Consider the following 24853-nt stretch of genomic DNA (forward strand, 5'->3'; position numbering starts at 1 on the left):
TCCTTTTGCCTCAGCTTTCCGAGTAGCCGGAATTACAGGCATGCGCTACCATACCCGGCTGATTTTTTTGATTTATTGTAGAGATGAGGTCTCACTGCCCAGGCGGGTCTCGAACCTGCGGGCTCAGGTAATCCACTCACCTCAGCCTCCCAAAGGCACGGGATTACGGGCTGAGCCACCAAGCCCGGCGGAAATCATATTTTTTAAGTGATGATATAACAAGGTCATAATTTGGCAACATTTTTGTGCTCTGTTTTCATACAGATAAGCATGCATGTGCTATGTGCTGAGAAAGGCTTATGTTATTTCCTTTTGATCTCATGGAAAGAAGTTCTGGTGTTTGGATGGGAGAGAACACTTGTACAGATGCCCCTAGTGCACAAATTCATTTGTTGTTGTTTGTTGAGTTTTGATCTATTCATCTTTTTGGTCATTTCCTTGTAGGTGTTTTGGTTCACAGTTGTAATTTTGACCATGGACTTTGTGGATGGATTAGGGAAAAAGACAGTGACTTGCACTGGGAACCAACCAGGGACCCCGCAGGTAAAACCATTTCATCTAACTGTTTTTGATATACAGTTCAGTTTGATCCTATCTGAAGACACTTGTTCTGCTAATCAATATACTGTTACACAACTATATTTACTTAATAAAGGGGGCCCAAAAAGATTATGCCCATATTTATATTCCATTTTCTAAGTGAACTAAATTTGTTGGCTATCAACTAGCATTATTTTATGGGATACGAGTAGTTAATTAAAAGGGCAGTTAGTTTCTCTCAAAAAGCTTGATAAATAAAACATTTTGATTCTTTCTTGCATACAATTTTCAAATTATTTGTAATGCCCTATTTCCAGGAATAAAATAATTAATATAGTGGTGATGTAGCCATGATGGTAGATAGTCGCTGGTTGTTTTCTCAATTATATTTTTGTTGTTGTTGTTATTAAAGATGTGAAAAGTAGTAGAAGGAGATAGTAGAAACGTCTGTAAAATTGTGATTATCTCTCTGAAAAAAATTCACTCTAACTTGGATGCTGGAAAAAACAATTACAAATTACCACTACTTGTTCCATAAGAGAAGCTTATTAGAAAGGTAGATTTAGATATAGTATAGTCTCTTGGAAAATTAACAGACTTTAAAATTGCACAATTCCTATTAAAGTTTTAGTACTCATAAAAATTTTTCTTCTAGATTAAGGATAGTTTTCAGTAGTTAAATCTTTTTAGACCAACTTAATGGAAGGAAGAGGAGTTTGGTTTTCTTTTTTCCTTGTTATACTCCTGATTCTAGATTCTGAGAATAAAAGATACAAGAAGTAAAGAAAATGTGTGTTATTAATTTATTTTAAAAGCCTAGTTCTTAAATACCACAACAGATATATAGATAGAGCACAAAACACAGAAAAGTTAACTTGAGAGTTCTTATGATCTGTTAAACCAGTTCTTCTCAAACTTCAGTGTGCTCACAGAGCAGCAGGAGACCCTGTTAAAATGCAGATTGTTTTGCATTTTTAACAGGCTCCCTGAAGATAACTATGGTGGTAGCTGTCAATGCACATTTTGAGTAGGAAGGTATTAAAAATTAATCCTCAATGTATGCTTAGATCCTCTAAAATCAAAATATAACATATATTTAAAAATGAAAATTTTTGGTAAACTTTGTAAATATGAATATTCAATACATTCAAATCGGTTTTTATATTTCTTTTAGTTATAAGAAAAAACATTGTTTAATGCCTCACACAGTACACTCACTCATTCTTGCATTACTCTTTCACTCACTTAAGTTAACTCTGAACAGTACCGTGTTAGTATTAATGTCATAATGAATTGTGAACAAGAGAGAAGGTAGCATTTATTTTATACCCATGACAGTTTTAGCTCATACATCATCTTATTAATTTTATTTAATTCTTTTATTCACCCTGAGAAGCAAGTAATATTGTCTTTATTTCACAAAGGAAATAATGACACCCAGAGAAGTTACCTAAGTTTCCTAAGTGGAATACCTGGTGGAATATAGTGTCAAACCCAGGTCTTCTGACTTCATGTTCAGGCTTCCCTATACTACCCATGTGGGCTCAAGGCAGTTCAGTGCCAAAATATCTGCAGCGTAATTCTGGATTTTTTACTACTCACACTATCTGGCTTCAGCAGATGTCATGATCTGATTGAACAGATCACAAACCAGTAGACTGGCCACAACCTGGAGTAAATTAGCTACAGAAGGATGGATCTTTGGCAGTCATGGTCATAAAGAATAATTCTTTCAAATAAGTTACATTGGGGAGAGTAATTCATGCTAAACTAGTATAATTTATTGCACTTCTGTGTGAACTGGATAGTCTATGTAAAATACTTGATTTTTTAAATTTAAACATTATATTTTTGAACCAATTTAGTACCTTTAAACATTTTTTTATTATTCATCATATTTGTAAATGTTTACATTTGTTGTGATCTAAATTATTCTTGCCCCCTGGTGGGAAAATGAAAAAAGGATTGGAAATTAGAATGATAGACAAAAAAAATTTGGAACGTTCATTGGGCTGTGTTAGTAGAGAACGAATTGAAAGGAAGTGGCAGCTGCTTGGGAGTTTGAATAACTCCTAATGATTGACTTTGGCCCCTGAAGAATGCTTTTCTAGGGTTGGTCCAAGTTTTAACCAAGAATTTAGATAAAGTGGACATTGAACTTCAATATTGAAGACAAATTGACCGAACTGGAGAGGAAAGTGTGTGTGCAGACACAGCCAGCCTTGAAGAGGTCAGATTAATGGGTCACAGTTAAGAGAGTGAAATCTAATGGGGATGAATGCAAGATGGTTCATGGTCTAGAAACCAAGCACACAGCTGAGAGAGGGGAAATATGTGACTTAGCACCAAGTGCAGGAGAGTTTAGAGTTTTAGTAGATAATGAAGTTAGTCCATTTCCATAGAAATATGGTATTTTTCCAGAATGAAAAATCCACTTTGCCTAAGTGGTTAATTGTTAAGTCCATTTTTGAGGGTTCTTTCCAGTCTGAGAAGAATAGAGTTAATTGTATGTCACTCAGAAGAGAATTACCTGGATGAAAACATATCTTGAAGCCTGTGAAAAACAAATGAAGAAACTGTAATGTTTAACCTGGAGAAAAAATAATGGAGCAAAATTCCTTGTTAAATTGACTGGTGTAGAGTTGTTCTCTGTGGTCACAAGAGGATGAGAAGTAGGATCAATGGGTGAAGACTACAGGGAGATTATTTTGGTTCACTCCCAGAAAGAACTTTCTAATAGAACTGTCTTAAAAAAAGAACAGGTTGACATTGAAGGAGTGAGTGCTCTGTTGGTGGAGGCATTTGACTGGGTGACATATGGTAAGATGTTCTTACAGGGTTTTGAACATTGGATGAGTGTTGATAAGAAAGCCTCATTAACTATCTCTGAGAACCTGATTCAGAATGGAAGTCCCAAGTATTCCCAGGGAAATCGGTAAGCAGGATTCTAGCTTGGAAATAACAGATGAAAAGACCAAAAGATGGCAGAGAGATGGAAAGAAAGAGTAGGAATATATGTCATATGTTAGGATAGAATTGCAGAGATATTTTTAGAATATGTTGGGGAATTCTAGCCATACACTGATGGGAAAATACTAAGAAAGCTTATATGTTTATGACTATTTTTCTTCTAGAAAGTTCAGGTGGAGTTATGTGTATCACATGTAAAGGTCAGAGAAGATTATAAGCAATTTCAATAATTTATTATTCTAATTATTCTAATTACCAAGCTGATTGTTGACTTGTTTCAATCTAGATTATAACATTTATAAGAGATTATATATTTAGACCTCCAATTATGACTGAGTTTAATGGTGTACAATTCTTATCCAAGATCCAGATTTGTAAATATCTATATGCTAATATTTCTAAGAAAATTCTCAACTAAATACATTTACAACCTTGAGAAACAGCTGAAAAATAAGTACATTTGCTAACTGCCCTTTATGGTGCCATTAGGGTTTGCTTATCACATTCAGTCTTGAACTTCATTATGAGATGAAATCAACACATTCCTCTAAGAATTGGAAAATTGTGCTGCCAGCAGACATGGTGATATACCACAGTCCTGTAGCTGTGGCCCTGAGGACACACTCTTCTCCTATAGATGTCAAAGTTAGACCTGAGGGCCTTTCCCTGGAACCTTGTTCTCTGAAGAACAAGGATTAAAGGCAACTGATTCAGTGCTCTGTCTACCACTGTTAGCTATGAGGAATTAAATATCGATCAAGTATGCCAGCATGTACCTACAAGTAAATATTATTTTCAAATACATGTAAGTGGAAAATTAAGGCTAGGCACAGTGGCTCACACCTGTAATCTCAGCACTTTGGGAGGTAAAGGCAAGAGGATTGTCTGAGCCCAGGAATTCAAGACTAGCCTGGACAACATTGCAAGACCTTGTTTCTACAATAAAGAAATAAAAATAGCCAGGCATGATGGTATGTGCCTATAGTCCCAGCTACTTGGAAGACTGTGGCAGAAGGATCATCCGAGTCCAGCAGGTCGTCAAGTCTAGCAGGTCGTGGCTGTGGTAGCTGTGATGGTATTACTGCACTCTAGCCTGGGTGACACAGTGAGACTCTTGACTCAAAACACACACATAAGTGGAAAAATAAATCAACAATGAAAATGAAAACTCTCTGCCATCCCTGGCTTCCGTTCACCATTCCCTCCCGCCCCAGATGCAGCCAGTTTCTTGATTATATTTCCAGGGATATATTTTTGCATGCAATGGCACCTTCCTCCATACTGTGCTTTTATCACTTAATGATATTAAGAGTTAACAAGAAGAACATAGACTTTGACGCCAGAATGCCTGGCCCGAGACCCAGCAACCACCACTTGCTAGCTTTGACCTTGAGCCGGTTGCTCAAACGGGGATAATCAATAGTATCTACTAAATATACGTAAAACATTTCAAGCAGGGCCTGGCCAGAGTTACCACTAAAATAGTATTAGTCATAGAAGCCTGTCCTATAGCAGTACACTCAGAACACCCTCATTCTTATTCATGGCTATTATTCTATTACTCATCAGATGCACCACAATAAGCCCTCCACTGAGGAACTTTTTATTTCTAGCCTTTAAGTAGTTCAGACAGTGCTGCAGTGAAGAACCTTGCACAGATATTGTTTCATCTGTTTGCTGTATCTATAGAATAAGTTCCTTAATGTGGAATTGCTACATCAAAAGGGAATTTGAATTTTGATAGAATTTGACCAAATTTCCCTTCATAAGGGTTTTAGCAATTTACACTTTACCAGCAGTATTTGAGAACCATCCCCAACAGATATTATAAAATTGTTTTTTACGTATTTGCCGAGCGTATAGGTGAAAAGACATGTCATTTTAATTCTATTTTAATTTTTGGGGAAAGTTGATCATGTTTTCATATGTTTAAGTCATTTTTTTGTGATGTCCTTTATTTTTCTTTTGTGTTCTTGTATTACTGATTTATAAAAGTTTTTTAATGTAAAAGAAATTATCCTTTTTTCATGTGTTACAAATTTTTTAAATTGTTTCACTTGTCTATTCTATGGTATTTTTATCTTAAAAAAGTAAAAATTTGGAAACTTAAATGTTCTTCAGTAAGAAATTGGCTAAATGATTAATGGCATACTTGCAGTTGTGAAAGTATACTGCTGCCGGGCTTGGTGGCTCAGTCTGTAATCCTGCGCCTTGGGAGGCTGAGGTGAGTGGATTGCCTTAGCCTGCAGGTTCGAGACCCACCTGGGCAGGCAAGACCTCATCTCTACAATAAATGAAAAAATCAACCGGGCGTGGTAGCGCGTGCCTGTAGTTCCAGCTACTTGGAAGGCTGAGGCGGAAGGATCGTCGGAGCCAAGCAGGTCGAGGCTGCGGTGGCCAGAAGCGGCCACTGCCCTGCAGTCTGAGCGACTGAGTGAGACTCCAACTCAAAAAAAAAACAAAACAAAAAACTATATTGCTGATATAGAAAAATGATTATGAAAAAAGCAAATTACAATGCTGCAAATATAGTATTCTTTTTTTAAAAATTTCATATTCATGTACATTTATGTACATGGATTACATAGGAAAAGTTCAGAAGTCAACATCTTAGTAATTACCTTTGAGTTTTGTCAACTGAAATTGTAAAAGCACCAACCAGTCCAGAATCAAAAATAGGTGAATTAAAATGTTATCACCTAACTTCCTGGTCAAGTTTTACAGCATCTGTTTTTTATCTCCTCCTCCCCTCCCAATTCTTTAGATGTTGTGATGCTTTAAACTGAACAAGATGTTTAATATAGTTTTATGCTTATATATAGTCAGAATTTTGAAATCAGAGGTGAAAATTGTGTTTAACAGCTAACTTGTTTGGGATGCCAGATCAATTTTTTTCCCTTAGTTCCAACTTTATAACATTTCCCTTTATCACAAAGAGAAAGAATTCATGCCACCCAGTAGCTCTATAAAAGACGAATAATTGCAACCTCATTTATCATGTTTTAAAGTTTAGAGTTTTTTGTTTGTCTGTTTATTTGTTGTGAGTTGGAGTCTCTGTCACACAGGTTGGAGTATATGGCACAACCATGGCTCACTGCAGCTTCGACCTGCTGCTGGACTCTGGCAATCCTTCCACCTCAGCCTTTGGAGTACCTGGGACTACAGACATGTGCCACTGTGTCCAGCTAAGTTTTTGATTTTTTGTAGAGATGAGGTCTGGCTGTGTTGCCTAGGTGGGTCTGGAACTCCTGGGCTCAAACAATACTTTAGCCCTGGCCTCCCATTACAGGCTTGAGCCATTGTACTCAGCCTCTAGTTTAAATATGTATAAAAAGGATTATTTGAATCTTTGATTACAATGCTTTGATTTGTTAGGTTGTCTTGTTTGCAGATAGCATCTGGCAGAATGCTATTAGCACACATTCCACAGAGATTTAATCCTTTTTTTTTTTAACTTTCAGGTTAACTGTAATAATATTATATATTAGTCTTAGCCAGAATATCTGTGATGATTCAAAAGCTGACTTATAGGAAGACATTTAAAATGTATGTAAATGTGTTGGCCCAAAGTATTGTTTGGATTAATTTGAGGGGGACGGGAGATGGGGACAAGGAGAAGTGGGAAGAAGATAAGAAATTATGTTTGTTTTTAGTGATTCAAGTATATGAGTCAAGGACCTATTTCCTTGTAGTTTTTTTTTCCGTATTCATGGAACATCATTTATTTATTCAACAAACAATTTTAAACGCCTACTCTATGCTAGGAGTTTAACTGGAAGGTGTGGGGGAAAGGTTGGTTCTGACTTGAAGCTGTTCACAGCTTTCTGGGCAGCACTTAACACAGAGGCTGGCACATCATGCACACATAGAAATCACCTATGACCTATGAAAGCTCAGAGGGACCTTGGTAGAAGAAACACTTAAATAACACAAAATCCAAAATCTTGTCATGTCTTATATAAATTAAGTATATGAAAGAGATGATTTTATCTATCTATATCTATCTATCTATCAAAATGAGATCTCGCTATGTTGCCTAGTCTTGAACTCGTGGGCTTAAGAGATCCTCCTACCTCAGCCTCCCAAAAAGCTGGGATTATAGGAGTGAGCCACCACACCCAACTTGTTTTATCTTTTAACTAAAAATTAAGTGAGATTCCTACCAAAATAGTTACGTATGTTCAGCATTCCAACCACATTTTTCCTGTGGAAAAATCAGTGTTGAAACATCTAATGTGTTTTTCAGTTGGCTGAGATAAAACACCCTGAGGGGAATGTCATTTGTACATGGATTAAGTTTCAAAATACTACTTGCGACTTTCTCTCTTTTGAGAAGTGGCACCCCCTCCCCTTTTTTTCTAGTTGCAATTTCCCTGACAACAAAGGAAAGCAAACTCTGTAGCCCTAGGTATCTGAGAACATCATCAAAGTGATCTGTCTAAAGTGAAAGTTTGTATTAATATCTGTGTTCCTCTTTATAATAGAATATATTTATAAAATAGATATAATATTATGGATTTGTTTTAATATAAAAAAGTTTTAAATGGCTTACCTCCAAATAAAATGGACACTCCAGGAAGATGTGACAGGTTTCCAGGATACCTCTGGATCTTCCTGGGTTTAGGTATACACTGGTGTCAGAAGCATAGCAAGCTCTTTTTTAGAAAAGACCCTTCTGTATTTAGAGATTTTTTTTTAATGATGGGAGGAGAGAGTAAAATAATTATAATACCCTTTAAATTACTATGTGCTTTACTGCCCAGAGATGAATTATCCACATAGAAAAATAATCCCTGAAATTTAGGGTCTGCTCTACTAAACCACCTAGCCAGCTTGGGAGGCTATGTTGGCGAGGATGAGGAGGTAGTGAATGTTTTGGTATGTCCATGTATGCCTGATCATATTCCATTGGAAATATTCACAGTGTTTGGATTGCTAATTATTGTGTGTTCTTGGCATAACTTATACTCTCCACAAGCAAAGTAAATTAGCATTTTCTGTAAACATAAATCACAGAATTTAAGACAGTCATAGAAATAAGTCATATTTTTCTCCATCAAAATCTGGAGTTCTTTAAAAGTAAGACAAAATGCTAAAACTCCTGCCCGTGTTGTTTGTGCTAGGAAGGATATTGGTACATACACACAGCCCTGCTTTTCCCATTCCAGGTGGACAGTATCTGACTGTATCGGCAGCCAAAGCTCCAGGGGGAAAAGCCGCTCGCTTGGTGCTACCTCTTGGCCACCTCATGCATTCAGGGGACCTGTGCCTGTCATTCAGGCACAAAGTGACAGGACTGCACTCTGGCACGCTCCAGGTATTTGTGAGAAAACACAGTGCCCACGGAGCAGCCCTGTGGGGAAGAAATGGTGGCCATGGCTGGAGGCAAACACAGATCACCTTGCGAGGGGCTGACGTCAAGAGCGTAAGTAGATCTACAAAAAAGGAGAACCTGGGCAGTTTTCCTTTCATAAGAGAACTCTGGGCTCTGACTTTTAAAGAAGCCCTGGTCTCTGAATTCAGGTGCAAATAAAGGTTCATGTTATTTTTTTGGACATGATGTCTCCCTTCAGTGCCTCTTTCTGAAATCCTTTTCTGTGTCTTCATTCTTCTTCATTGCAGCCTGTGACCACCGTTACCTTCCTCACCCTAGTGAAGAACCACTATTTTTAATTAAAAAAAAAGAAATAGAGGAGTTTTAAAAAGTTAATCAACAGTAACTTCAAAGGGCAGGGGTGGTGAGCTTAATTGTGTCTGCTTTTCCTTTTCCTTCAATTCCTTGTACTTCAAACTTTTACTACCATAAATGACCCTGGAGATGGTTCTTTTTTCTCTTTTAAAATGTTTCTTTAAAGTTCAGTTTATTTTTCTTTGCCTCAGAGATCATGGTTAAGCAGCCTAGGGTGGGAACTCAGAACTACAGCTGGAAAGCACTGTTCTATTCAGGACAGGATGAGGGAAATGCTTTGAATGAATATATAAGTTTGATCGTAAGTAATCAAGTCATAGGTAGCAAGAAAATGGTCTACAACATCCCACCAAAATAATGAATGCATTACGGAAAATGTCAGATTTATGCCAATGCTTATAAAACTTACTGTTAGGAGTTTCTGCATCTACATCTGTAAGTATAGTTTCTAGCAACTTTTTTTTTTTTTGAGTCGACTTCTCAATCCATCACCCAGGTTGGAGTCCAGTGGTACACTCACGGCCACCCCAGAGTCAGCCTGCTGGACTCAGGTGATCCTTTCGCCTCAGACTTTTAAGTAGTCAGAACTATAGACACGTGCCACCACACCTGGCTCATTTTTTCATTTATTGTAGAGACGAGTTCTCACTAAGTTGCCCAGGTTGGTCTCGAGCCCTGGGACTCAGGCGGTCCTCTCACCTTGGCCTCCCAAAGTGCTGGGATTACAGGCTTGAGCCACCGCACCTGGCTTAGCCACTCATTTAAAAAGAAAAGATAGATTCCAGTAATACCGTTTTTTATCAGAGTACTTGGATTTAGCTCAATTCTTTGATATTTTTAATTTTTTGAAAAAAAATTTCTCAATATTGGGATATGGAAAAATAAAAGAAGGTAATAAATTATTTCAAATCATGGCATTGAAAGGTTTCTACTATTTCCAAAGGAGCAGGGATGCTCTGTAGAAGAAATAAAAAAGAATAGTGAAAGTTTTTGGTTTTTACATAGTTAAAACATCAGTGTGATTGAATTATGGTGTCTGCTTCTTTTCCATTTTCAGCAATAAAGTTATATTAACCAAAAAGGGAAACTAAGAAACATCTAAGACAGGCTGCATGATTATGACCTTCAGATCCTTGGCTCTTAATATCTGCTCCTCTATATTCCATCACACTCTTCTTGCTTCTAACTTTGGTAATCTTTGACAAAGAGTCCACTTTATGAGTGTTCCTAAGTTGAATTAGTCTAGAGCTTAGAATAGCTTTTTAAAGAATAACTGATTTCAAGTAATGTGTTCTGATGAATAGTTTACTGATGATTTAAATTTCTAATGAAAGACAAGCAGGTGACAATGGTAACTATGTTCTAGTCTTTCCTCCTGTTAAGTTTAATATTTAGTTTTGGGGAAGTCTGCCTTTACTTTGCTTCATAAGTGGACATTGGAAAGGGGCAGAGGCTTGACTGGTGTGTGTATTCTCTCCCTAGGTCATCTTCAAAGGTGAAAAAAGGCATGGTCACACTGGGGAGATTGGATTGGATGATGTGAGCTTGAAAAAAGGCCACTGCTCTGAGGAACGCTAACAACTCTAGCTGTGAACGCCTCTGTTGCTCCCTCTTCTTTTCCAACTCTCATCTTCACTTCTTCCTCTTTTCAGGCCTAGGAGAAGAGTGGGTCAGTGGGTTAGAAGGAAATCTGGTTGGTGACCCAGGTCTTGCTGACCTGCTTTTGTGCAATGACAATTTTGACACCCTCCTTGAAATACGGGGCCATCTGCCGACACAATCCAGCCATCTTTGAGTGATGCCTTGCATCCTGTGTCTCTTTTAGGAAGGCCTACAGTGTGTGTGACCCATCCCATCCTTCATCCTGATTACAAGGTACCCCTTGCAGCAAATTATGGGAGCAAAAGTTGTCAAAAGAAAGCTGTGCAAATGGCCATGATGTTATCTGATCAGTGTTGTACCATGAGTAGTATTGACTTCCCTTAAAATATGATATACGATGTGCTTGTGAAACTGATTTACCCTCTTCACTTAAGCTAGTCTGGCCTGACCTGAACTCTGACTTTTATTGTCATTTACTTTATAAAATAACAGTGTGTAACATATCAAGATGCATTTATCGTTGTCTGTATTTTTCTTTTAATGACGATTTTGTAGAGTGGGCACGTAATCCCTTGTTAGTACTATTGTGTTTTGTGTAAATGTGCTATTGATATTAAGTATTTACATATTCCTAATAGTTACAGACTCTAGTTGCAAGGTAAAGGGCAGCTTGTGATCTCTTGAGTTAAAAAATACATGGTGAAATGTCATCTGGTTCCATGACCTTATATTGGCAGCAAGAGAAAATTGGCAAAGGCATCTGGTTGTGGTGGTGGAGTGATGATTTTTTTTTTTAACGACCTTGAGTTTGGTCTCTGCAAGGGAGAGTAAACCATTTAGGGAGATGATAAACTACAGTTAATATATAAAGCCCTCGTTTCTTCAAGTTATACTATAAAACCGACAGCTTTTACTATCATAACATGGCTCTCTCTGGTAATCTGTAGGGTGCTTTGTAAAAGTTTGGGTTGTTTTCAGAGAAGGGATTCCAGAGTGGAAGGAAGTGCAGAGGAAGCGCCATTGGAACAAATGTTCTTACAAAGTTTTAAATCAGTGTAAGTTGAGGCAGTAGAAGTGTAGCTCATAACTTGTGTGCTATGCCAGGATGGGATAGGAAGCAAGTCCTATACTGGGAGCATTGGATGTGTTGGGATGGGATTCATGCATATTGGAGGGGTAGGGTAAGATTGGAATTCTAAGATCCATGAGCCCCCAGCTATATTTCCTCTCAACATATTTTACCTTTATATTAAAAACAAAAAAGTAAAAACTTGTAAAAGGCAACTTACTCCTGAGGCTTCTCTTAATTTCTGATTAAGTAATCAAAATATTTTCTGCTGTTTTTTGCCAGGAATCACAAAGATGATTAAAGGGTTGGAAAAAAAGATCTGTGATGAAAAAGTAAAGGAACTGGGATTATTTAGCCTGTAGAAGAGAAGACTGAGAGGCAAATCATTGATGGTTTTCAATATATGAAGGGTTGGCACAGAAAGGATGGTGACCAGCTGTTCTCCATAAGCACTAAGAATAGAACAAGAGGAAGCAGGCTTAGGCTAGAGTGTGAGGGAGCATTTCCTGGCAAGGACTGCTATTAAATTCGAATCTGTTATAAAAAGAAGTGTAAAAATCTCTCTCTCTTGCTCTCTCTCTTCCCCTCTCTTCCCTTCTCCATCCCCTTCTCCCTCTCCCCCTTTCCTTCTTCCTCTCCCTCTCTCCCTTTCCCCCTTTCTTCCTCTGTCCCTCTTCCTTTCCCTCCCTCCCTCTCCTTCCCTCCCCTCCTCTCTCTTTCTCTCTCTCTCCTTTCTCTACTTTTAAAAGCTTAGATTAAAATTTATCTATTTAAGATGGTTAACTTACCTTAAGGTAAACTAACCGATTGCGGAATCTCCCAAAAAGATATTCTGACCCTACCACTGGTGTGCAATGAAAAATCTTCAGAACCAAGTAGTTTGGACTAGGCTCTAATTTAGGCACTTCCCTCTTGACCTCCCAATGCAGAAAGATCAAAAGGGGAAGAGCCCACCAAATGCTGAATTCATTAAAATGTCTCTCCCTTTATGGCAAACCTAGCAGTATTAAAGCAAAAAGAAAAAATACCAAAAAAACTATTTATTCCAAAAGAGAGTATGATGGACAGATATATTAGTATCTCACTAATGGACTAATGTGACATTGTTTTTAGATTTTTCTTTTTCTTAGTGAAGGTAAAAGACTTTCACTTGCTCAGTGGATGATGTCTCAGATTTTTTTTTTTTTGAGTTGGAGTCTCTGTCGCCCAGACTGGAGTGTAGTGGCCGCTCCTGGCCACCGCAGCCTCGACTTGCTGGGGCTCTGGTGATCCTTCCGCCTCAGCCTTCCAAGTAGCTGGAATTACAGGTGTACGCTACCACGCCCAGCTCATTTTTTAATTTATTGTAGAGATGAGGTCTCACCAAGTTGCCCAGGCGGGTCTCGAACCCGCAGGCTCAGGCAATCCACTTACCTCAGCCTCCCAAGGCACAGGATTACAGGCTGAGCCACCAAGCCTGGCGTCTCAGATTTTTTAAAGAGACCCCCTCAAGGAACACAGTTCAGAGAGATTTTTATCTGGTGTGTTCTCTCTGCTTTGTGTGAGACAAGTTAACTTGGCTTCTGAGAAAGAGTGCCCTGCCCAGCATACCAGACCTTTCCTTCACCTCATCAGTATAATTCAGTTTCTCTTATCAATTGGACTCTCCCAAGTTCCACAGGATGGTGGTGGTAAAGTTTTTTGAACAGTAGGTACTGTAGAAAGTCTTTTGTTATTTAACATGATAGAGGCAGGGCTGAAGTGGGGATATAAATCAGTGAGCCTTTGAGTAAAGGCAGAAAATATGGCCTTAGATCCATTTTGAATGATTCATTTTTGGTCATATAACTGCCCAGCTGAAGATGAAAGAGGAAAATAATGGAAAATTTTACTTTTAGGTGCCAATAATACATTGCACTAAACTGATGGAAGAAGTTATCCAAAGTACTGTAAAACATCTTGTTTATTATTTAATGTTTTCTAAAGTGAAACATGTTAGTGGTTTTCCAAAAGGCCAAATAAAAACAATCCTTTGTAAATAAAAAACACTGTTTAATAAAGCCAGTTGTCCTTGTTATTTTTCAAGTTGTGTGTGTGTGTGTGTGTGTGTGTCTGAGAAAAAGTATTGAGATAGTTAAATGATGTTTCACAAAAGCTACCTCTAGCAGACTCCTGATAGTGGGGACAAAGATACTGCCTATAGTATTATGCTTTCTAAGTTATAAAATATGAGACTCATATTTTTGTCATCATACACAGAGACAGCAAGATCAGAAGATCACAATAGTCCATGTTGCGCCTTGTCAATTGCTTTAATTATGTTTTATGGTCATTTCATTGTAAACATTTGCTTCAAATTATTCTGTGGAAAGGCAGCACAAATTATAAGTAAATACATAAATTATAAGTGAAAAGTCTTCTTACTAGTGATCATGTTAATTTATAACACTTTACTCATATACTTAACATTTCCTGAAGGAGAAAACACAAAGAAACAAAATTAATACTATTATTTAAGAATAAAAGTTGGCCCTCATGCAGAATTATAAAGAATATGTTCAACGTCTTCTCTCTTTTCAGTACTCAGAGGACACTTAGTGGCTAGGGCCTCAAATTGGGACAAATAAATAATTTAAGCAAAAACTTCAGGAAAACTCCATGTTTCCTTATCACAGAAATCATTCCTAATCATCCCTCAGAGATCTAAGAAATTCAGGTCTTCTGAATATGTTAGTTAAGAAGTTAAACCTCTTCTGAAGCCCTTTTGGGGATTGGAATTGGAGAAGCAGATAAGAATGAGATTTTTAACATTTTTAAACACTGATATGTGTGTATGTATGTGCACGTGTATGTGTGGCACTCTGGGGTCCAACAGTGAGCAGATTTTTCCCTCATAGGGTTTTAACAGAGAGGGAGATGGACATTTATCAAAGTTACATGAATAAATGCACAACCACTATCCTGAAAAAATAGGAGCTCAGATAGCCAGTTCCCAGATGATGCTCGTGCTGCCAGTCTGGAGGCCATTTGAGTGGCAAGGCTTTTATTGGTAGCATGCTGAGGGGGGTCAGGGCCTTTACTTCTGTTGACATTCACTGTTGGAAGGCCTGATGGTCCATTGTTGCAAGATCTATGTTTGTAAAAATTCACTAAATCCCAGTGTATCTTTTTCTTTCAAAAAACTTTTTTGAGCATGGAATATTAAAACTTGTCCACCAAGTATGGAACATTGCTTTTTCTAACATGGCAGGGCCTTCAGAAGAAAGGAGTCATTGTCAAGGACACTTAAACATAAGTGAGGCAGTGACCCAGGAAGCCCATATTTTAGATGAAGACAAAGGGGCATTCATGAATTGTAGATAATTTAATAGAAGTGCTTTCCAGGGCTTCAGGATGCAGAAACCTGAAAGCAACCTGAAATTACTAGTTCCAACTTGGTTTTTCTAGGGTTAATTCATTAAAAGCTAAAAACTGAGCCCTCACTCATAATCTGACCATTTAATTTCTAAGAGTAGAGATGCCTATCCAGAGGTCCATTGCTTCTTGCATATCTTTATTTCTAGACCCCTTCTGTGTTCTGGATCTGCTTGTAGACAGTCTCTCTCAATTTGTTGAATTATCTAAAGCAGTTGTTCCCTACTGAGTGCAATTTGTACCCTCAAGACATTTGATAATGTATACAAACATTTTTGATCATCACAACTCGTGGGGAGTTACTGGCATCTAGTGAGTAGACACCAGATATGTTACTAAACATGCTCTAAAGCACAGGACAGCTCCACACAAGAAAGAATTATCTGGTCTATAATGTCAACAGTACCTAATGTTGAGAAACCCTGATCTAAATCAGTGATTTCCAATGAGTGATCCCAAAGTAGCAGCATCAGCACTGGGAATGTTAGGCCCTCATGTCTGACCAATAGAATCGGAAGTTCAAAGTGGGGCTGAGCAGTGGGTGATTCTGAAATGGTTTTATTTGAGATTGTTTCCTTATTCTTTTCATTTTCCACCACCTGTCTAGAAAGAGTGACTTACAGGAGACCAATTTTCCAGTGCCTTGCAATCACTATTATCTCACTCCTTGACTTTGAACTTTACTATTTTACTAAAATTGCCTTTGGAAGACTGCTCATTAACTTGTTCCAAAGCTCAATCCACATGTGTCACTACACCAGCAGTATTTGGCAGTGATGACTGTTGCATCTGACCTTCCTTGAAATTCTCTTTTCCCTTGGCTTCCTTGAGCCACAGTCCCATACTTCCAACCATTTACTGGAAAGGTCCGAGGAGATGCCACAGTGAGCCCCAAACTCTATTCACTACAGTTTATTATTCATCTTCCCTCTTCTTGCTTTCCCTCAAGCCTGCTCTCCCTTCTTGCTTTCCCTCAAGCCTGCTTTCTCCTTCTCTGAATGAAAACACTAACATGAATTTCATTCATCTTTGAAATCTGTCTTTGGTTTTCTTGCTTATTTATTTGCTTTTTAAAAAATCTCTTCAAATCATCGACAAGTTCCAATAGCTCTGCCTCCGAAATAGTTATTCTTGGCTGGGCTCAGTGGCTCAGCCTGTAATCCTGCGCTTTGGGAGGCTGAGGTGAGGGGATTGTCTGAGCCCACGGGTTCAAGACCCACCTGGGCAACTTGGCGAGACCTCATCTCTACAATAAGTCAAAAACTCAGCCGGGCATGGTAGCGCATGCCTGTAATTCTGGCTACTCGGAAAGCTGAGGTGGAAGGATTGCTGGAACCCAGTGGGTCGAGGTTGCAGTGGCCAGTAGCGGCCACTGCACTCCAGTCTGGGCAACAGAGTGAGACTCCAACACACACACACACACACACATACACACACACAAATAGTTATTCTTCCCCCCCATAAAAATGCCAAATATGTGGGATAAACATTTTTATTTTAAGAGAATGAATTCTTCTATGATGAATTAATTCTTAAGGTATTTTAAATGATGGGTCAATACTGCTCTCTTCCATGGTTATTGCAGCCATATTCACAATAGACAAGATATAGAATTAACCTAAGTCACCATGAGAGAAATGAATAAAGAAATGTAGCACACATACACAGTGGAATATTATTCAGCCATTAAAAAATGACATTCTGTCATTTGCAGCAACATGGATGAGCTTGGAGGACATTACATTAAGTGAAATAAGTTAGACACAGGAAGATAAATACCACTTGTTCTCCCTCATATGTAAAAGCTAAAAAAATTTTGAACTGATGGAAAAGGAGAATTGTGGGTAATAAAGGTTAGGAAGGGTGGAGAGGAGGTAACAATGAGGAGATACAAAATTACAGCTAGATAGTAGGAATAAATTCTAGTGTTCTATACAGCAATCCCCAACCTTTTTGGCATCAGGGACTGGTTTCATGGAAGACAGTTTTCCTGGGGAGATGCTCATCAGGCATTAGATTCTCATAAGGAGCACATAACCTAGATTCCTCACACGTGCTGTTCAAATAGGATCCGTGCTTCTATGGGAATCTAATGTCTCTACTGATCTGATAGCAGGCAAAGCTCCACTTGCTTTACTGCTGCTCACCTCTTGCTGTGTGGCCTGGTTCCTAACAGGTCAATGAACAGGACCTACCTACAGCCCAGGGGTTGGAGACCTCTGTTCTATAGCATCGTGGGTATATGTTTAAAAGGCTACAAGAGAGAATTTTGAATGTTCCCAACACAAAGCAATGATAGGTAATTGAGGTGATGGATATTCTAACTGCCCTGAATTGATCATTACATGTTGTATGGAAATATCATCCTATAAATATGTACAATCATTATGTGTAACCTGAAAATAGAAGGAAGAAAAACAATACTGCTTTGCCTTCTCTCATGAAATACCTTTGTCTTTTTGGCAGGCAATGGTCATAGATGCAAAGCAGAATTTTTTCAGTTAGATTTTTGTAGTGTATATATTTTTTGTAAGCTTCTTCAAATCTCCTATTAAGTAAGGTAATTTGACCGGGTATGGTGGCTCATACCTGTAATCCCAATACTTTGGGAGGCTGAGGCGAGAGGATAACTTGAGCCCAAGAGTTTGTGACCAGCCTAGGCAACATAGTGAGACCTTGTCACTACCAAAAAAAAAAAAAAAAAAAAAATCAAATAATTAACTGGGCATGGTGGCTAATGCCTGTAACACCAGCTACTTGGGAGGCTGAGGCAGAAGGATTGCCTGAGACCAGAAGGGTGAGGATACAGTGAGCCATGATCATGCCACTGCACTCCTGCCTGGGTGACAAAGAGATTTCGACTCAACAACAGTAATAGGAAATTTAAAAGAAAGAGAAAAATCTTGTTTCTTACAGGGTTGAACTCACTGTCCAACCTTATCTGAAGAATAGACAAGAAATTGAGAGCAGTAAGTTAAAAATATTTAGTAATAAATAGGAGAGAGCATTTTCTTATGCTTTAAAAAAGTTTTTAAATTGTTTAATCTTTTTAAAATTTTATTTTAAATATGTGGGGAACAATTCAGGGTTAGGTATACAAATATTCACTATGTAGGCACCCTTGTTGATGAGGTGTGTCCCTCCCTCCCCTGGCGGTTTCCCTCCACTGCCAATCCCACCCCCCCTCCCCTGGCAGTTTCCCACTACTGCCAATCCCTTTCTTATAATTTTACGATATTGTTCAAGGTCCACTTATGAGTGAGAACATATGGTACTTTGTTTTGTTTCTGTGCTAGATCACTGAGTATGATAGATAGAAAGCAAATACGCAGTCATGAGCTATTCTTTTTAGCCATGTTAGTCAGAGTACTGTCAGTGGGTCAGCAGCACAAGCACCACCTAGGAATCATGGGCCCAACTTAGACCTACTGCAGTAAAATACACTTAGAACAAGATTTTTAAGTGATGTGTAGGCCATTAAGGTTTGTGAAGTACCACTTTAGAGTACTGTTAAAGTTTTTCTACTAAGCTTAGCTTTTTCCCAAATGTGAGCACCGTGAAACAAATCTGCCCATCCTTTCCATGCTTCAGAGTGGTGAGTTCTCAAAGTCTGGTTCTGGAATCAGCAGCTTCCACATCACCGGGGAATGTGTAAGAAATGCAGATTCTCAGGCCCACCCAGACTTACTGAATCCAACTCTGGAGTTGGGCCCAGCCATCTGGGTTATCACAGCCCTTTATTGATTGTGATACAACCTGAAGCTGGAGGACCACTGCTTTAGAGACAGCAGTTCCAACCATAGACAAGCATAGAAAATGTGTAGTTTACAAAGTGCTTTCCATAGTATTTCATTTAACCCTCACTGCAGTCCAAGGACATAGGTATAATTGCCTCCTGCAACAGGTAAGGAAACTGAGTTTGAGGAGGATTAAGTGACTTATCACAGGACGCATTATCATTAAAGGGCAGGGTTAGTCTTGGAACCCAAAAGCACAATTGCAAAGACAACTTGTGAGGTATTGTCTGGACACAGACACTTTTACCTGGCTTTTTCTTTCCCCTCCCTCAGGCAGCAGCCTCTGGCCAAGGATGGTTTCTGAAGATGTGCATAATCCCAATAAAGAGTCATAGGACGCAGGTGAACGAGCAAAGCTGAAAACAATGTGAAGCCACTCTTAACCAATGTAACTGTAAACACCATATATCAATTTGAATAATTAACTTGTTTGATTATAAAATTGCTTGCTGTACTGTGTTGAGTTGTAAGGTTATTTTTACTGACAGACTGCCATCGGTGCCTCCAGTTTTTGTTTTGGTTTTTATAAACAGCATTTATAAACATCAAGTTGTGATTCACATTATTCTTTTATTCTTTTTTTATTATTAGGATGTGGGGTACAATTGTTCTAATAAACCAATATCTTTCCCTGATGGACCTCCAGGTGACTTATTTGGCATGGATAAAAATTACATGCAAGGCCTCTCAGATTTATGGTTACTGCATTACACATCTTCTGTGAGCAATTTGGAAAGTTAGATAGAGAAGTTTCTAATGCAGCTAAAGACTCCAAATGTTTTCTACCTTTTGGGAAGTAAACTTCAGACATTTAGATTCATAAAAGAAAACCCCATGAAAATTTAAATTTACAACTTCCTCTTTAAAGGTTCAACAACTACACATATAAAAATATATGTATATGGAGAGAGAGAAAAAGACAAAATGTTAACATTTGATAAATCTAGGTAAAAGATACATGAGTTTTCATTGCACAATGTCTGCAACTTTTCTTTGAAAAATAAAACCCACACAGCTTTCAACATGTATTGTGTGCTCAAGTAGATTGTACCCTAGGCTTCTTACTATTGTGTATATTCTCAGGTCTCCTGTGAAATAGCTTCTAAGCAAAACAGCATTTAGCTGTGTCTGCATTGTGAGTAAGCAGGAACAGGCACATCAGTAACAAACAAGGTACAATTACTTTTATTTCTTTATTCAGTGAGGCTTACTTGTTTATGCTAATATTCTTCGTTGGGATAATCGATTCCTTGTCAAAAAGGCAACTCTAGTTGCTATTTTTAACATGATGGGTTTCTGTCTAATCCCTACCATAATCCAGCTCTCACACAGAAAAATCTTCGGGCTTTTTAGAGACTCTGGCTTTTTTGTGTTGCTTTGACCCCGGTGCTGTTATTCTCGAACACTGTAACCAGCAGCCATATTTGGCTACATCTCAGTACACTTTATACTCTGTTCCTTCTACTTATATAACACTTTCCTCAGTCTCACAGCTTCTGTTTCTGAAAGGCTTTTTGATTAAATACCAGATTGGGAATAAATAACTAGAAAGACCATTACCGAAACAACTAGGGAAATTCAATTTAGATAATAGCATTTCTGTTAGAAATGAGTGATTATGTCTCCACATGTCCCTAACCCACTTGTGAGGAGTGGTCCTGCCACCCTTGGCTTGAATCTTTTGTCTTTTCCTATTACTGTGTGGACCACAAGAATTATTTTTAAAAAGCCAGCAAATGAGGATTGTTTTACAGTTGACAAATACTTTTCAATTTAATATCTCATTTGACCTCATTTGAATAAAATTATTCCCCCATTTGACCATAGTGCTTGAATGTAGGTGGTAATTCCCCAGTTTTATAGACAAGGAATCTGAAGGTCATTGAGTGAACCAAATTTCCAAAGATCACTTGCGTAGTAGGTGTTAGTGCTGGCATTTAACTCGAGGTTTGAATTTTTAAAAAACATATTCTTTGCTGCAACTGGATGCAGTGGCTCATGCCTGTTATACCAGCGCTTTGGGAGGCTGAGGAAGGAGGACTGCTTGAGCCCAGGAGTTCAAGACCAGCCTAGACAAGAAAGTGAGAAATTGGCTGAGCATAGTGGCACACGCCTGTAGTCCCAGCTACTCGGGAGGCAGAGGCAAAAGGATCAACTGATTTTAGGAGGTCAAAGCTGCTGTGAGCCGTGATTGTGCCACTGCACTTCAGGCTGGATATCAGAGTGAGAACCTGACTCAAAAAGAATGAATGAATAAAAACATATTATCTGTTGTAGAACCAGAATGGCAAGGCACAAGAACCCTGTGTGGTAAAGACAGGAACAGGGAAATCTGAACATCCATTTGGTCAATCCAGGGCAACCAGTGAACATCTTTTTGAATGCACAAAAGTAATAAATGCACAAAAGTAATAGAATACTGAGAACATTCAAAAAGAAGGGAGGGAAGAAAAGAAAACTCATTATACTCCCTTCAACCTGGAATTAGTCATCATTGACACTTTGGTATAAATCTTCTCAAAATTCTTGTTTTATTTATATGTATGCTATCCAAGCCTACAGGTAAAGACTTATAATTAATAATACTTAATGAATGGCTTTCCCTGAAGTTGAACCTGCTTTTACTAAATGACTGCATAGTATTCTGTTGAATGAAAAACTGTAAACATTAAAATTTTCTCTTTGGACAACCTCTGTAGAGAGGCCCTTTAGGGATTCCAGAAGCCTGTGTTGTAGGAAATGATTCAAGATCTGTTTGTAATTGCTGGCCTCTTTCCTTTCCTTACTTGCTCCGGTGAACCATGGAAACATTCCTTGGAGGCCTGACCTGTAGTGCAGGAGGTTAGATTCCCAAAAGAGCCAGACCTGAGCTGCTGATCATCCTTAGACATAGAAAAGAGAAGAAACTGGCTAATAGGAATCTTTTTAGATCCAAAAATATTTCACTTTAAAACAGCATAAGAAAAAGGGCAACAAGACTTGCTGTTCACCTCCCAGCTGCTCAGGGAGCCCTCAGAAGGGGAGGTTGCAAAGAACAGTCATAGAAGCTTTCAGTTATGCAGGGTCTGTAGTTGAGTTCACTCTGCTGTTCTTCAAAGGTTTTGATAATTAAACCGTTATAACATGGAAGCTAGAATCAAAGTTTAGAAGGCTTTGTGGATAACTCAGTCTCATTCTGGAAGTTTCCCGCAGAAGGCAAAATACCTGTGAGTCAAATTAGAGATAGAAAATCAGGTAAATGTGTAGTAGGACTGATGCCAGTCTATCACCAATAATGACAAAATAACTTGGCAATTGTATCTCTAAGGGCTCACTAAAGGAACCCTTCTGAAAAGCAAAGAAGAATGCATTATTTTCTACGTTGGATTTGCTTTAAAATAGCACTTTATTCCAGCAGATATTTAAACTGCTGGATGTTAGTGAAAATTGTGTTGTTTAAATGCTGAGAGAATTTTTCATAAAAATGTCACTAAGTCCAGGAAATTTATGGTAATATGTGAAAACAAAATAAGCAAAAGTCAAAACCAAGAAAACTTGCCTTAATCTGTTTGGAAATATGTTGAGTTTTAGCCATGACAGTGTGGCAGGATGCGGCAAATGCTCAAATATATTTCTTGTATGATTGAGTGAATAAACACAGAAACACATGTAACTGCTTCGGGATCAGCAGTTGGCCTCATGGCAATCACCTGGGACGACAAAATGTCTCCCACTAGCCCAGTGGCAGGAAAGGGGGGTTGGTAGCAGTTAAAGGTATTTCCTTTTGAAAGGCAAGCTGTAACTTTAAGGACCCGCCAGGTGCTGGGCACGTTTTGTTTAAGAAAGGCCAAATGGCCCAAAGACTGGCCATTTCATGGAAATGCACAAAAGTAACTAATTCACAGACTTATCTAAAACCCCTTCTCTGAATTTGATGGTTTACAACCCGGCAGTTCCTGAAAAACCATTTGTTCTTTGAAAAATCTGATTTTTCTGAGTACAACCTTATAAGACTTCAAAGAAAATATGTAATCACTCAACACGACTCCCTCCCTTACCTAAACAAGGGTATAAGACCCCACTTCTGTTCTGGGGCACTTGATTTGGACGCATTAGACCCTCGGGCCCGCTAGGATGGCCAGAGTAATAAAGTGCCACTTCCTATAACAGTCTTGGTGTCACGATCTCTCTATTTTTCCTGCTACAACAGTGCTCATTAAACAAAAGAAGTGTTTTCAACACAGGCTAGAGTGGTTTGGGAGGGAATTTACCCCCTTCCTGTGGGTCTCCTTTAGTGAAATTTCCTTGTACAATCTTCTGATATGTAATACCCTTGGCATCTGACTATCAGCTCTCCTCAGCACACATGACTGACTTGTATCAAAGTTTAGGTGCCTTTAAGGATAACTGGACATAGGTACCCAACTCTTCCATCAGAGAGAATTCTTTCCTACAGGCTCATCTTCAAGTCCTTCTAGACCACACTCTAGCAGCCTTTCCTAATCTAGCAGGCTTTCCTAGTGGGCACTATCCTTAAACATCGAGACCTGTTAGCTATCCTAGACCTACAGTTGGTAATTTCATGTCCAAACCATGCTCTAAATGGCTAGGAGCCCTTGTCCCCCAGTCTCTAGCACTTCTGTTGACTTAGTGAACTCATCCTAGTCAGTTAATTTGGTTCTCCCTCATGTTACCCAAGTTTGATTTTCCTTAAGTAGAATAGATGCTTCTTTACAAATCAAAGATCCTGGTTTCCATTTGGAAATTGAATGCAACCAAGTTTTTGTAATTTTTCTACCCTCTGGCTGGGAAAAAGCTTGGTTATCTATTCTCCCACAGAGGAGTGAAGGATTAGGGTCTTAGGCCTCCACATCCCTCTGTCATTGTCATGGGCTACACCATTCAGGGCTGTTCTCAGCTATGTTGGGTAGTTCCAAAAGACCTCCTTCTTGCTCTGACAATACCACTAACCTTGAGAAGTCACACTTGAGAGACAGAAAACAAAAGAGGGTGAAGAAAATTTACATTAAGCAGGTTTCTCTTCACTATGTAATTTGTTCAGCTACATCACTTTAGCTGCTGACAAAGAAGAAAAACAATGACCTTTGAGCATCTAGGTTTTCAAATTTTTCTCCTTTTTTTAGTGGACATGTAATAATTGTACATATTTATGGAGTACAGAGTGATATTTCCATACATGTGTACAATATGTAATGATCAAATCAGGACAATTAGCAGAACTACCACCTCAAACATTTATCTATTCTTTGTGTGTGAGCATTCAACATCCTCTCTTCTAGCATTTTGAGAATATACAATGAATCAAAGTTAACCTTACTTACCCTATAGTGCTATAGAACACCAGAACTCGTTGGGCCTATCCAAATGTAATTTTATATCCATCAACCAGCCTCTCCTCATTCTCCCTTCCTCCCACCTTTCCCATCCTCTAATACCTACAATTCTACTCTCACCTTTCATGGGCTTAACTTTGTCTTTTAGCTCCCTTATGAATAAGAAAATGCAGTATTTATCTCTTTGTGCCTGACTTAATTCTAAGACTCTGTTTTTAAGAAGTCTATTCTTTGTTTTAAGGAATGAGAAAGATGTACCTACTGTTTTTGTATTTGCATTATGGTTAATTTTTTAAAGTATCTTTTGGTCTAATAAGAACTATGTGAGAAATAGACATTTTCCAATATCATTTCAAAACTTGATGGGAGCATAGTGTAGTAAATCTATTGTTCTGGTTTTTCAAGGAGTAGGGAGTTCTGTATCTCCCAGGCACTCATTGCTGCAAGAATATGAACTTCC

At 38.4% G+C, this 24853-nt stretch overlaps 1 protein-coding gene across 5 annotated transcripts in view; it reads left to right on the forward strand.

Annotated features, from left to right (window-relative positions):
• NPNT (nephronectin) overlaps positions 1 to 11036 on the forward strand; it is a 78161-nt gene extending 67125 nt beyond the window's left edge. For all 5 annotated transcript variants that reach the window (XM_008055884.2, XM_008055883.2, XM_008055885.2 and 2 more), the window contains 3 exons: positions 445 to 543; positions 8679 to 8935; positions 10682 to 11036. In XM_008055884.2, coding sequence (XP_008054075.1) covers positions 445 to 543; positions 8679 to 8935; positions 10682 to 10777 — 452 coding nt within the window. In that variant the 3' untranslated portion in view covers positions 10778 to 11036. The remainder of the gene's footprint in view (positions 1 to 444; positions 544 to 8678; positions 8936 to 10681) is intronic.
• Positions 11037 to 24853: the final 13817 nt, after the last annotated feature.

Source organism: Carlito syrichta, unplaced genomic scaffold (genome assembly GCF_000164805.1).
Source record: "Carlito syrichta isolate Samal-C Ts95f unplaced genomic scaffold, Tarsius_syrichta-2.0.1 Scaffold302017, whole genome shotgun sequence".
Classification (NCBI taxonomy): domain Eukaryota; kingdom Metazoa; phylum Chordata; class Mammalia; order Primates; family Tarsiidae; genus Carlito; species Carlito syrichta.